At 42.1% G+C, this 15243-nt stretch overlaps 1 protein-coding gene across 1 annotated transcript in view; it reads left to right on the plus strand.

Annotated features, from left to right (window-relative positions):
- The window catches only part of WDR76 (WD repeat domain 76), a 45107-nt gene that overhangs the window by 23386 nt on the left and 6478 nt on the right, over positions 1-15243 (plus strand). The window contains exons 9-12 of the mRNA XM_011941168.1: positions 3135-3293; positions 9918-10135; positions 11673-11825; positions 14319-14372. Of these exons, the coding sequence (XP_011796558.1) occupies positions 3135-3293; positions 9918-10135; positions 11673-11825; positions 14319-14372 (584 nt within the window). The remainder of the gene's footprint in view (positions 1-3134; positions 3294-9917; positions 10136-11672; positions 11826-14318; positions 14373-15243) is intronic.

A 15243-nucleotide genomic window follows, 5' to 3' on the forward strand; every position in this document is an offset into this window, starting at 1 on the left:
CTTTTTTTTTTTTTTTTAGTAGAGATGGGGTTTCACCATCTTGACCAGTCTGGTCATGAACTCCAGACCTCGGCCTCCCAAAGGGCTGGGTTTACAGGCGTGAGCCACTGTGCCCAGCCTAATCTTTGTATTTTTTGTAGAGATGTTGGCCAGGCTGATCTCGAACTCCTGACCTCAGGTGATCCACCTGCCTCTGCCTTCCAGAGCTGGAATTACAGACATGAGCCACTGTGCCTGGCCTAAGTGGTTTTTAATAAGTTGACTCAGTTGTTTAACTATCATAGTCTGGTTTTAGAACATTTTCATTATCCCTACAAGATCACTCATGCTGGCTGAATGCAGTGGCTCATACCTGTAATTCCAGTGCTTTGGGAAGTTGAGGCAGGAGGATCGCTTAAGCCCACTAATTCGAGACCTGCCTAGGTGACATAGTGAGTTGCCTGTCTCTACAAAAAAAAAAATAGCCGGGTGTGGTGGTGTGTGCCAGTAGTCCCAGCTACTCAGGAAGCTGAGCTGGGAAGATCACCTGAGCCCAAGGAGGTTGAGGCTGCAGTGAGCCATGATTGTGCCACTGCACTCCAGCCTGGATTGACAGAGTGAGACCCTATCTCAAAAAAACAAACAAAAAAAACAAAAACAAAAACAAAATTACTGCAATAAAAAAGAAGCAGAATCTAATGTAGTATACTTCAAAAACTAGCTACCAAGGAGAGAAACGAATCCTGTAGCAGAGCTAGGAGACAGCATAATTTAGCTTCTGCCCTGACCCATGTGCAGAGTCCATACTGGTAAATTGACCAAATCCTGAGAATTTTCTCCTATATTATCAAAAGTAGAGAGAAGCACATTGGGTATTCCGATTTTCCCTCTTTAAAATGAGGTCTAGGGAAATGGTTGCTGGAGGAAAAATAGAGGAAGTAGGGAAAGTGAATAGTAGAACTGATTGTCTTCAAAGGAAGTTTTCTTGACCCATGGGAGTGGTAACACCCTCTACCCCTATACAAGTAGGTGGTATGAATCCTAGTATAAGATAATGAACAAGGCCAGTCGCAGTGGCTCACGCCTGTAATCCGAGCACTTTGGTAGGCCGAGGCAGGCGAATCACCAGAGGTCAGGAGTTTGAGATCAGCCTATCTAACTAACATGGTGAAGCTCTGCCTCTGCTAAAAATACAAAATTAGCTGCGTATGGTAGCGGGTGTCTGTAATCCCAGCCACTTGGGAGGCTAAGGCAGGAGAATTGCTTGAACCCAAGAGGCAGAGGTTGCAGTGAGCCAGCATTGTGCCACTGCACTCCAGCCTGGGCAACAGAGTTGAGACCGTCTCAAAAAAAAAAAAAAAAAAAAAATCTGCGTTTCAGATTACCTGCTGTCACAACATGGTGAAACCCCATCTCCACTAAAAATACAAAAATTAGCTAAGTGTGGTGGTGGGTGCCTGTAATTCCAGCGACTCAGGAGGCTGAGACAGGAGAATCGCTTGAACCTGGGAGGTAGAGATTGCAGTGAGCTGAGATCGTGCCACTGCACTCCAGCCTGGGTGACAGTGAGACTCCATCTCAAAAAAAAGAAAAAAAAGAGAAGACTGTTGGAGGAAGGGTGAGAATAATATTCTCAGATCAATATAAATTGTCTAAAATTAAGTTTAAAAAATAAAAAGCATAATGAATTGCTTTTTGTTTTATACTTTTGCCATTGTAGGAGATAATGTCTCTGTAAATACTTGGAGTTCAAAAATTCCTTTAGCTTCATTTTCTTATATTATTTTGACATATTTATATGTACCTATACAGATAGAATGATAGAGAAGAAATTTTTAAAAAGGACCATGCTATATATGCCATTTTGAATCATATTAAATTGAACTATAAAGATGTCTATAATCTCAATGTTTTAATGATCATTTTGGTTAATTTTAGATTTGGAATTTTTTTTTTTTTTTTTTTTTGAGACGGAATCTTGCTCTGTCGCCCAGACTGGAGTTCAGTGGCACGATCTCGACTCACTGCAAACTCTGCCTCCCTGGTTCAAGCAATTCTCTGCCTCAGCCTACTGAGTAGCTGGGATTACAGGCATCTGCCACTACGCCCGGCTAATTTTTGTATTTTTAGTAGAGACAGTGTTTCACCATCTTGCCCAGGCTGGTCTTGAATTCCTGACCTCGTAATCCACCCGCCTTGGCCTCCCAAAGTGCTGGGATTATAGGTGTGAGCCACTGCGCCTGGCCGGGAGTGATTTTTTAAAACGTTCATCTTTGTACATTTCTGCATTGAGTTCTTTATAACAAGAGAAAGTTTTATTTTTCTAGAAAACCAATGCTATAAACAAATATGTCTGTCAGTAGTTTCTAACTCTGGTAACAGGAAGAATATGTGTGATTATAATAATTTTTTCTCTTTTTTTTCCTGTTACAAAATACTTTTCAATTTTAAAATTTAAAATAATAAAACAAAAATGCTTGACGATTTCAGAGTAGACTAAGCCAGATTTAGAGGTGATGCTTTGTGTGTTTCATAATGTGCCATATGGCATAGAAACATAACTTACCTTGATCTGAAAAGTGACTTCTCAGGAGTTGGCAATGCAGTTGTGGAAAGGATAGTCCTTAGGAGTAGGTATATTAATATGGAAATTCAAATACATGCATTTTTATGGTGTATTTAGAGAACAAAGTATGTTTAAAACCATCATCTTTGTCCCAGGACCAAATACCTTATGAAAATTATGCTGAGAATGAGTAGGTTAATATTATACAGAAGCCTGCTGCAGAAGCAAAGTGGTAAGGTACTGATACTGTTTTAGTTAGCAATTATACCATGTGTGAAATAGAGTAGATTTCTCATTTCCTGAGGATTTTATAAACTGACAGTAATAAACTAGTTTGTTAGTTACAGAAAGCTGGTCACTGTTAAAATTAATGTGACTTGGTATTGTTGGATTGAAAACTAGAAAAAAGTTAATGACAAGATTAAGTTTCTCATTCTGACTTTCTGATGGGGAAAGTGGTTACAATTATAGACTAAGAAAAGACTGAATATAATCCAGTGTAAATTCTTTAATGACATAATAGCATAGCAAAAATCACTACTTTTCACTAGCTTTTTTTCCTCTCCCCTTACCTCCAACTCTCTTCCAGACCCAGCAACCTAAAGAAGATGGAGTTTATGTTTTTCATCCCCATAGTCAACCAGTTAGCTGTCTTTACTTCTCACCCGCCAATCCGGCCCACATACTGTCACTGAGCTATGATGGCACGTTACGCTGTGGGGATTTTTCCAGGGCTATTTTTGAAGAGGTAAATGTTAATGTGTTTACATGCTGACTTCAGATGATATTCTAGATTCTCTATGAAATGCCACATGAATAATTACTATACCAATTGGGAGAAGTGATATAGCAGAAGGACTTTGAGAACTACACTGCCTAAGTGCAAATCCGAGATCATCTATTACTAGTTATGTGACCTTGACAAGTTGCTTAACCTCATTGTGCCTTACTTTCCTTAGTTGTGAAATGGGATTTAACAGTACTGACCTCGGCCGGGCGCGGTGGCTCAAGCCTGTAATCCCAGCACTTTGGGAGGCCGAGACGGGCGGATCACGAGGTCAGGAGATCAAGACCATCCTGGCTAACACGGTGAAACCCCGTCTCTACTAAAAAAATACAAAAAACTAGCCGGGCGAGGTGGCGGGCGCCTGTGGTCCCAGCTACTCGGGAGGCTGAGGCAGGAGAATGGCGTAAACCCGGGAGGCGGAGCTTGCAATGAGCTGAGATCCGGCCACTGCACTCCAACCTGGGCGACAGAGCGAGACTCCGTCTCAAAAAAAAAAAAAAAAAACAAAAAACAGTACTGACCTTATGTTTGTCATGAGAATTTGATGAGTTTATGCAGATAAAGTACTTAGAACAGAGCCTGGCATGTAGTATGTGTTTGCACTTGTTAATTTTTTTTTTCCCCAAAGCTTTTAAATAAAATAACTTACTCTTCCGTTTTTAGGCATAAGACTTGTATTTAGCTGGGTGTGGTAGCTTATGCTTGTAATCTCAGCACTTTGGGAAGCCAAGGTGGGAGGCTCACTTCAGGCCAGGAGTTCCAGACCAGCCTGGGCAACATGGCAAGACCTTGTCTCTACAAAAAATAAAAAATACTAGCTGGGCGTGGTGATGTGTGCCTGTAGTCTGAGCTACTCACGATGCTGAGGTGGGAGGATCACTTGAGTCCAGGAGTTAGAGATCAGCCTGGGCAACATAATAAGACCTTGCCTCTAAAAAAAAAATTACTTTGGTGTGGTGGCACGTGCCTGTAGTCATAGCTACTCAGGAGGCTGAGGTGTGAGGATTGCTTGAGCCCAGGAGTTTGAGGCTGTAGTAAAGCCATGATTACATATGTAATTGGACTTCAGCCCGGCCAACAGAGTGAGACCCTCTCTCAAAATAAGACATCTTCTACTTAATGCTTAAAACAAACATGTCATTTGAGATGAACTTTCAGATTTGCTTAACTGTATCAGATTGTCTCAATAAGAGAAGTCTTATAAGTTGAACTTTATTTTTTATTTTATTATTTTTTTGAGACGGAGTTTCACTCTCATCACCCAGGCTGGAATGCAGTGGCGCGATCTTGGCTCACTGCAACTTTTGCCTCCCAGGTTTGAGCGATTCTCCTGCCCCAGCCTTCCTAGTAGCTGGGATTACAGGCACCCACCACCATGCCCAGGGAATTTTTGTTGTTGTTGTTGTTGTTGTTGTTGTAGAGATGGAGTCTCACTTTGTCGCCCAGGCTGGAGTGCAGTGGCATGATCTCGGCTCACTGTAACCTCCACCTCCCAGGTTCAAGCGATTCTCCTGCCTCAGCCTCCTGAGTAGCTGGGACTACGGGCACATGCCGCCACACCAAGCTAATTTTTGTATTTTTAGTAGAGATGGGGTTTCATCATATTGGCCAGGCTGGTCTGGAACTCCTGACCTTGTGATCCACCTGCCTCAGCCTCCCAAAGTGCTGGGATTACAGCGTGAGCCACTGCGTCTGGCCAGATTTTCCTGTTCTGGACATTTCACATAAATGAAATCATACAATTTGTGGTCTTTTGTGACTGGTTTCTTTAACAAAATGTATTCAAAGTTCATCCATGTTGTAGCCATGTATCAGTACTTCATTCCTTTTTATGGCTGCATAATATGCCATTGTATGGGTATTCCACATTTTATTCATCTGTTCATCAGTTAATGAACATTTGTGTTTCTTTTTTTTTTTTTTGAGACGGAGTCTCACTCTGTCGCCTGGGCTGGAGTGCAGTGGTGTGATCTCTGCTCACTGCAAGCTCTGCCGCCTCCTGGGTTCATGCCATTCTCCTGCCTCAGCCTCCTGAGAAGCTGGGACTACAGGTCCCACCACTACGCCCGGCTAATTTTTTTTTGTATTTTTAGTAGAGACGAGATTTCACCGTGTTAGCTAGGATGGTCTCGATCTCCTGACCTTGTGATCCGCTCGCCTCGGCCTCCCAAAATGCTGGGATTACAGGCATGAGCCACTGCACCCAGTCGAACATTTGTGTTTCAATTATTTATTTACGTATTTATTTCTGAAGCAGAATCTTGCTCTTGTTGCCCAGGTGGCAGTGCAGTGGTGCAGTCTTGGCTCACTGCAACCTCCGCCTCCTGGGTTCAAGCAATTCTCCTGCGTCAGCCTCCCGAGTATCTGGGATTATAGGCATGTGCCACCGCGCCTGGCTAATTTTTGTATTTTTAGTAGAGATGGGGTTTCACCATGTTGGCCAGGCTGGTCTCGAACTCTTGACCACAGGTGATCCACCCACTTTGGCCTCCCAAAGTATTGGGATTACGGGTGTGAGCCACCATGCCTGGCCTTATTTATTTTTATTTTTTCGAGATGGGAGTCTCACTCTGTCACTCCAGCTGGAGTGAAGTGGCTTGATCTCGGCTCACCGCAGCCTTTACCTCCTGGGCTCAAGTGATCCTCCCACCTAAGCCTCCTGAGTAGCTGGAACTATAGGCATGTGTCACCATGCTTGGCTAATTTTTGTATTTTTAGTAGAGACAGCGTTTTGCCGTGTTGCCCAGGCTGGTCTCAAACTCCTGAGCTCAAGTGATCTGCCCACCTTGACCTTCCAAAGTGCTGGGATTACAGGCGTGAGCTACCACGCACGGCCGTAACTTACATTTCAATAAGCCTGACCTTAAAACAATAGGTGGAGAACTCCTACAGCTTCATTAAAAAAGCTAACCCAATTTAAAAAAGGGCAAAGGATCTGAATAGACATCTCTCTAAAGAAACAGAAATGGCACTGGGTGTAGTGGCTCACATCTCTAATCCCAGCACTTTGGGAGGCTGAGGCAGGTGGATCACCTGAGGTCAGGAGTTTGACACCAGCCTGGCCAACATGGTGGAACCCCATCTCTACTAAAAATACAAAAATTAGCCAGATGTGGTGGCAGGCACCTGTAGTCCCAGCTACTTGGGAGGCTGAGGCAGGAGAATCGCTTGAACCCGGGAGGTGGGGTTTTCAGTGAGCTGAGATGGCGCCACTGCACTTTAGCCTGGGCGACAGAGCAAGACTCCGTCTTAAAAACAAACAAACAAACAAAAAAACACCACAAATGGCAAATAAGCACGTGAAAAGATTCTAAGCATTAGGGAAATGCAAATCACAATGAGATACCACTTTATACTCACTAGGATAACTACACTTGCCAGTAATAACAAGTGTTGGCAATGATGTGGAAAAATTGAAACTCTTATCCATTGAGAATTGGTGTGTAAAATGGTGTAGTTGGTTGGGGAAAGTTTGACAGTTCCATAAATGTTAAACAGAGTTACCATATGACCTAGCAATATCCCTCCTAGGTATACACCCAAGAGAAATGAAAGCACAAGTCCACACAAAAACTTGTACAGGATATTCATACCAGCATTATTTGCAGTAATACAAAGAATAGGTCAGGCACGGTGGTTCACACCTGTAATCTCAGCACTTTGGGAGGCTGAGGAGGGTGGATCACTTGAGCTCAGGAGTTCGAGACCAACCTGGCCAACATAGTGAAACTGCACCTCTACTAAGAATACAAAAACTAGCCGGGCATGGTAGCGTGCACCTGTGGTCCCAGCTACTCGGAAGGCCTGAGACATGAGAGTCACTTGAATCTGGGAGGCAGAGGCTGCAGTAAGCTGGGATTGTGTCACTGCACTCCAGTCTGGGTGACAGAGGGAGACTCTCAAAAAAAAAAAAAAAAGTTACATATGGTGCAATTTACCATTTTAGGTGTACAGTTCTGTGAGTTTTGGTGAATTGTTTACACCTGTGTAACTATCATAATCAAGCTATAGAGCCGGGTGTAGTGGCTCATGCCTGTAATCCCGGCGCTTTGGGAGGCTGAGGCAGTGGATCACTTGAGATGAGGAGTTTGAGACCAGCCTGGCCAACATGGCGAAACCCCGTCTCTACTAAAAATACAAAAAATTAGACGGGCATGGTGGCTCACAACTGTAATCCCAGCTACTCAGGAGGCTGGGCCAGGGAGAATTGCTTGAACCCAGGAGGCGGAGGTTGCAGTGAGCCAAGATAGCGCCATTGCATTCCAGCCTGTGTGACAGAGTGAGACTCCATCTCAGGAAAAAAAAAAAGAAAATTTCCATTTCCCTCAAAACTACATCATAACCTTTTGTAGTCATTCTCCCACTGTCTGCAATCCCTGGTAACCACTGATGTGATTACTGTCCCTATAATTTTGCCTTTTCCTGAATGTCAAGCATTTGGAATTAAATGATATATAGCCTTTTGTTTCTGGCTTCTTTTACCTACTGTAACACTTTTAAGATTCATTCATGCTATTGCATGTATTTGTAATTTGTTTCAGATACTACTGACTGAACAGGTACCTTATACTAGGCACTATCTTGAGTGTGCTTTATATACATCATTAAGCCTTATAACACCCTAGAAAATGAGTAATGTTATTGCGTTTAACAGGTGAAAAAATTGAGGCAAAGAGAGGTTTATGATGTTGCTCAAGGACATAGGTGGCAGAACAAGAATTTACACCAGGATTTGTCTGACTCCAAAGCCCCTGCTCTTAATCATTTAAATATATTGAATATGCCAAGTTTCATTTGTATATATTGGTCTTTTTGTGGGGTGTGAAGGTTGTGATGCCTTTAGTATATTAATTTATTCTTAGTTTATAATACTCGTTTTTAAAACTAAAAATCAGCCATTCATGATTCAGTAGTAAGAATTGTGGTCATCCCCTCTTAGTTGACAGGAAGATTTATTTTTTATCCTTTATATGCATGAGTCCTAAACCCAAAGTGATTGCATTGTGGATTACATGTGATTAAAAACTTAATAACATGCTCACGACATAGCTGGGCATGGTGGTGCGCACCTGTAATCTTAGCTACTTGGGAGGCTGAGGCAGGTGAATCACTTGAAGCTGGGAGACAGAGATTGCAGTGAGCCGAGATTGTGCCATTGCACTCCAGACTGGGCAACAGAGTGAGACTTTGTCCCAAAAAAAAAAAAAAAAAATGCTCATGATAAAATATTTACAGTAACTCAGATATAAAAGTAAATTTGTCTGTCCTTCATTTGCATTATCCACAAGTAACCACTGTTGTGTATCTTGAGTATGCTTCCACAAAAGTATACCTGTGCTTACAAGCATATAGTTATACATTTTTTTCTCCTCTTCTTTATACTAATGGCTTCATACTAATATACATAGCCTTTTGCAACTCTTTTCACTTAATAGTATATCTTGGACAGTTAATACTATAAAACTACCTTAGTCTTTTTAGCATTGTGCGGTATTTCAAAGTAGAGGTGGACCATCATTTATTTAACCAGATCTCTCTTGGTGGATATTTATGTTGCTTCTTATTGCTATTATAAGCAATCTTGCAGCAGACATTGTTACAGATCTCTTAGTGAAATTACTGGGTCCAAAAGTATAAGCATTAAGCATTTTGATAGATGTAGCCTGATTAACTGTCAAAAAATGTATATATTTACTCCTCTACTAAGAGTAGGTGAGCATTCAGCTGTGTATCTTGGACTTGATTGGCAAAGTTACTTTGCATATTAAAATATAATTTCAATTGGGTAGAATTCAGATTCAGTTCTTTTCTTGTTAAGTTTCACAGGGTAGATCTGGAACTGAGGTTTATTGGGTTTGAGAGATTTGGGATGTAGCCCTGACATGGGTAGATGGGCCATTTAATTGTAGACACAGCTGATCAGTGCCTTTGTTTCCTTTTTTTTTTTTAAATTTTCAGTTGGATAGAAGGAATAAGTTCTAATGTTCAGTAGCAGAATAGGGTAACTATAGTTAACAACAGTGTATTGTATATTTAAAAATAGCCAGAAGAGAAGACTTGAAATGTTCCCAACACATAGAAATGATAAATTCAAGGCAATGGACCACCCAGATACCCTGACTGTGTTTCCATTATGTCTTGTGCATCTGATGGGGATGATGAGAGGATAAATGAGGTTATTTGGATAAAGTGTTTTATAACCCTTTTACCAAAGTATTCATGTTTTGGCTTTCTTTTTTTTTTTTGAGACGGAGTCTCACCCTGTCGCCCAGGCTGGAGTGCAGTGGTGCGGATCTCCACTCACTACAAGCTCCGCCTCCCAAGTTTATGCCATTCTCCTGCCTCTGCCTCCCATGTAGCTGGGACTACAGGCACCCGCCACCACGCCTGGCTAATTTTTGTATTTTTTGTAGAGACGGGGTTTCACCGTGTTAGCCAGGATGGTCTCAATCTCCTGACCTCGTGATCTGCCCGTCTCGGCCTCCCAAAGTGCTGGGATTACAGGCGTGAGCCACCACGCCTGGCTGTTTTGGCTTTCTTTATAAGAAGAGTGTGATACAAGCTGATTGTTACTTATATTCTTAGGTGTATAGAAATGAAAGAAGTAGCTTTTCCTCCTTCGACTTCTTGTCAGAAGATGCCTCCACTTTGATAGTAGGACACTGGGATGGAAATATGTCAGTGGTGGATAGACGGACACCTGGAACTTCTTATGAGAAACTTACCAGTTCTTCTATGGGAAAAATAAGAACTGTTCATGTCCACCCAGTGCATAGACAGTATTTTATCACTGCCGGATTGAGGTATGGTCTTTATAAGACTTTATGACTTAGACCTTTTAACGTCAAAATTACATGGGTTAATTTGGTTGTCAAAGATACTGTAATAAAATATTACAAAAGGTATTACTTTTGTAATACCCAAAGGCCAAGTAATTTTCCTTTGTACACTGATTGAGACTTGAGTGATTTTTTTTTAAATAAATTCTTTTAGATTTAATAAATAGTGAAAATGCTGAAAGAAATTTTTTTTCTTGGCATTGTATTTGCTTCTAATCTTACAAGAAGAAAGTTTAAATTTTAAGGAAAAAAAGTTATATGTGACCTATAACTTGTTGGCCTGTGTTAACTTTTTTCTTGGAAGGATTGAAAAACCAACTAGAAACTTGACAGCCGGGCGTGGTGGCTCATGCCTGTAATCCCAGCACTTTGGGAGGCTGAGGCAGGCAGATCACTTGAGGTCAGGAGTTTGAGACCAGCCTGGCCAGTATGGTGAGACCCTGTCTCTGCTAAAAATACAAAAAATTGCCAGGTGTGGCGGCATGCACCTGTAATCTCAGCTACTTGGGAGGCTGAGGCAGGAGAATCACTTGAACACAGGAGGCAGAAGTTGCAGTGAGCCAAGATTGCACCACTGCACTCCAGCCTGGATGACAGAGTGAGACTCCATCTCAAAAAAGACAAAACAAAATAAAAAAAAAAACTTGTCTTTCTGTATGCACTGGATCCATGTATCTGCTATAGTTTTGGAATGTGTCTAGTATTGTACTTGTTATCTATACCAGTTTTGGGAAAACTAATAGAGTATTAGAGGGTGCTGTCTTTTTTTTTTTTTTTTTTTTTTAAATTTTCAGTTGGATAGAAGGTTTTGCCCAGGCTGGAGTGAAGTGGCACAATCTCACCTGACTGCAACTGCCGCCTCCCATGTTCAAGCAATTCTTCTGCCTTACCCTCCCGAGTAGCTGGGATTACAGGTGTGCACCACCATACCCAGCTAATTTTGTATTTTTAGTAGAGATGGGGTTTTTTTTTTTTTTTTTTTTGAGACGGAGTCTCACTCTGTCACCCAGGCTGGAGTGCTGTGGCTGGATCTCAGCTCACTGCAAGCTCCGCCTCCTGGGTTCACGCCATTCTCCTGCCTCAGCCTCCCGGGTAGCTGGGACTACAGGCGCCGCCACGTCGCCCGGCTAGTTTTCTGTAGTTTTTAGTCGAGACGGGGTTTCACCGTGTTAGCCAGGATGGTCTCGATCTCCTGACCTCGTGATCCGCCCGTCTCGGCCTCCCAAAGTGCTGGGATTACAGGCTTGAGCCACCGCGCCCGGCCTGAGATGGGGTTTCTCCATGTTGAGGCTGATCTCGAACTCCTGACTTCAGGTGATCCACTTGCCTCGACCTTCCAAAGTGCTGGGATTACAAACGAGCCACCGCGCCCAGCCGAGAATTGTGTCTTAAATGTTCCTCAGTATAGCAAGTATGTGAGTGTCTAACTTACGTTTAGCCCTGTTGTAGAGGCTCATTACATGTACTATGGCAACATTGATCATTTTTTCTCCCATTACAGGGATACTCATATTTATGATGCAAGGCAACTGAAGTCCAGGGGAAGTCAGCCTTTGATTTCTTTGACTGAACATACAAAGAGCATTGCTTCTGCCTATTTTTCACCTGTTACTGGTAACAGAGTGGTGACCACATGTGCCGATTGTAATCTGAGGTAAATTGGGAAGGCAGAAATGTTTTTAAGGAATGTAAAGATTCTATAGCTATTGTGTCAGTAAACCAAAAGCTTTGTTTACTGCTGTTCCCTATTAAATTGCTAATGTTATTGTTTAGTAGTCATATCTAGGTTCCTAAAGACTGATGACCTGTATTTAATGGCTTTTCAGCAGTTTTTGGGTCCTGGAAATTTCCTTGAGACTGGCAAAGGTCTGTAGCTACCCTGGGGGGTTTATGGTCCAGCTTTCCTTTAAGCACTGAAGAATCCCTGAAACCAGGCTGTGAGAAGGAGATAATTTTAGCATACTTTGGGGTCAGTGTGATCTATTCTGCAAGTGAAGTGCTGAATGGAAATTGCAGAGCCCCAGACCGTGAGCAGACAGAAAATAGCAAAAACTGGGGTTCTGTACAAGCTATTGGATATGGTTTTATAGTTCTAGGGTTTTAGCTTTAGTACTTTTCTATAGCTACTTCCCAAAAATGGATTTAAAGTGTAATATAAACCAGTTGAACAAAAAACAAAACAGTGTCAATAAAGATGTCGGGAACATTAGTGTAATCACAAAGGAAAATTATTTTGTTCTCTTTTAGAATCCCTGATTTTGCTTAAAATTGCAAGCACTTTTCAGTTTCTAAGAGTTTTACCTTAAGCCATTTTGGAATTCCTATATTATTCAGTTGAGTGTATACTGTGCACCAGGCTCCAGAATGGCACCCAGTTTCTGTTTAAACCCACCTGTTGGGAAGAGCGTGGTCTGCAGTGTGTGACAGTTGTCCAGTTAGTTTCTAGCAAAGTCTGTGAGTATTACCAGATGGTGCAGAAAGAGAGTCACCAGGGAATGGTAGGCCAGCATCCCCTTTCCACTCATTCAGTTTCCTTTGTCTCGAAAGCTACCTGTTCTGTTCCTGTTCATTTACACTGCAGTTTAGTCTTGTTACATTAACTATTAGTGGTTTGGCTTTCTACTAATCTATCTAGGCAATAAACTCTAGTGCCAAGCAACCATACCAGAAAAGCTAGGCACAAGGAGAAGAGAAGGAGGTGGTGATGCTGTTAGTTTCCTTCTGCTGAAGTGCTCAGTGGAGGCTTCTAGACTCTTCTCCAACTGCTATATAAAATCTCCTCTCTTTGGCCAGGTGTAGTGGCTTATGCCTATAATCCTAGCATTTCGGGAGGCTGAGGTGGGAGGATCACTTGAGCTCAGGAGTTCGAGACCAGCCTGGGCAACAGAAAGAGACCCTGTCTTTACAGAAAAAATTAGGCAGACATGGTATTGTGTGCTTATAGTCCCAGCTACTTGGGAGGCTGAGGTGGGAGGATCACTTGAACCTGGGATGTTGAGGCTTCGATGACCTGTGACAGTGCCATTGCACTTCAGCCTGGGCATCAGCTGAGATGCTGTCTCTTGAAAACCAAAACACAACTCCTCCTTGGTTGCTAGTTGGTCTTAGTCTGGAAATGACACTATCAGGCCTTCAACTGATGAGTCTCAGGGAAACTGCTCTTGATACATAGATGTACTTTTAGGTGATTTGTACATTTTCAGACCACATCCTTTATGTCTCATATTGTGAATTGTGGATATAATTTTACAGTTCAGATTATCACTTTAGAATGTGCATTTTATTTCTATTCACTTATCATTATTAATGTTTTTTTTAGAGATAAGATCTCTTTGTTGCCCAGGCTAGAGTGCAGTGGCATGATCATGGCTCACTGCAACCCTGACCTGCTGGGCTCCAGCAATCTTACGGGCTCCAACAATCTTACTGCCTTAGCTTCCAAGTAGCTGGGACTAGAGGTATGCGCCACCATACCTAGCTATTATTACTATTTTTTATTTTTTTTTTTGTAGAGATAGGGTCTCACTATATTGCCCAGGCTGGTCTCAAACTCCTGGCCTCAAGTGATCCTCCCACCTTGGCCTCAAAGTGCTGAGATTACAGGCATGAGCCACAACAGCCGGCCAAATGATTTCTACACTAAACTGTAAGCACTGACTTATTTTATAAAACGTCTTGCAACTTTTGTTTAGTATTTTAGCCAAGATTTGTTGGAGCCTGATCCTACCCCCGCTTTTTTTTTTTTGTAGACAGGGTCTCGCTCTGTTGCTCAGGCTGGAGTGCAGTAGTGTGATCATAGCTCAGTGTAATCTCAAACTCCTGGGCTCAAGTGTCAAGTGATCTTCTCACCTCAGCCTCCTGAGTAGCTTGGACTACAGGCATGTGCCCCACACCCAGCTAATTTTTAAATTTTTTGTACAGATGGATCTCACTGTATTGCCCAGGCTGGTCTCAAACTCTTGGCCTCAGGTGATCCTCCTGTGGATTACAGGCATAGGCCTCTCAACCTGGCCTGATCCTACATATTTTTAAATGACAATTATGTATTTCATACCGTGAATTAATGAGAAGCTTGTTAAATACACTGATATTTATTTCAGAAAGTTTTTAAGAAACAAAATAATGTCTTACTCTCTTTATTTTGCAGAATTTTTGACAGCAGCTGTGTATCTTATAAGATTCCTCTCCTCACCACCATCAGGTAGGCTTCTGTAGGCCAAATGTAGATGTGGATTACCATGAACCGTTTGTTGCAGTGCATACATTAGACATCTGATTGTCAAAGAGATGTAATAGTCCTAATTTTTGAATACAAAAATTGTAAGTGTCCCAGTTTGCTAGTTCCTATCCGGAAGGGTTCTTGGTTCTAGGTTCTCTGTGTCTGTAGAGGTTCAGTCTCTTGTAGTCAGTTGCTGTTCTCTGCAGGTGGGAGGTTATTGTTGGTTAAGGTTAATGACTTTATTCTGAACTGAATTACTCATGTTATCTTATTGAAGAAGACTGTAATTATTCACTTGCTGATGAGGCTATCTGAAGCTCTGTTTATTTGTGTCTGTTTATTCTGGGCCTAGAGGGTTTCCCCATCTTCCCACTTCATTTCTTTGATTATACTCTCATATCAACTACTTTGAATGTGTATATATACATATATATATATTTTTTGGAGACGGAGTCTCTTTTACCCAGGCTGGAGTGTAGTGGTGTGATCTCTGCTCACTGCAATCTCCGCCTCTTAGGTTCAGGTGATTTTCTTGCCTCAACCTCCTGAGTAGCTGGGATTACAGGCACGTACCACTACGCCCGGCTAATTTTTTGTGTTTTTAGTAGGGATGGGGTTTCACCATGTTGGTCAGGCTGGTCTCGAACTCCTGACCTTGTGATCCACCCACCTCGGCCTCCCAAAGTGCTGGGATTACAGGCGTGAGCCACAGCACTTGGCCTTGTATGTGTGTATTTAACATCAAACTTTACTCAATGCCTTCTCCTGATATCCCTCTTTGTCAGTATTTATGAAGTTGGGAATAGTGTGTGATACATATTGATTGTTGCTTCATACATTTTTTTTTTTTTTT

The sequence above is a fragment of the Colobus angolensis genome, unplaced genomic scaffold (genome assembly GCF_000951035.1).
Source record: "Colobus angolensis palliatus isolate OR3802 unplaced genomic scaffold, Cang.pa_1.0 Scaffold199, whole genome shotgun sequence".
NCBI classification, from domain to species: Eukaryota; Metazoa; Chordata; class Mammalia; order Primates; family Cercopithecidae; genus Colobus; species Colobus angolensis.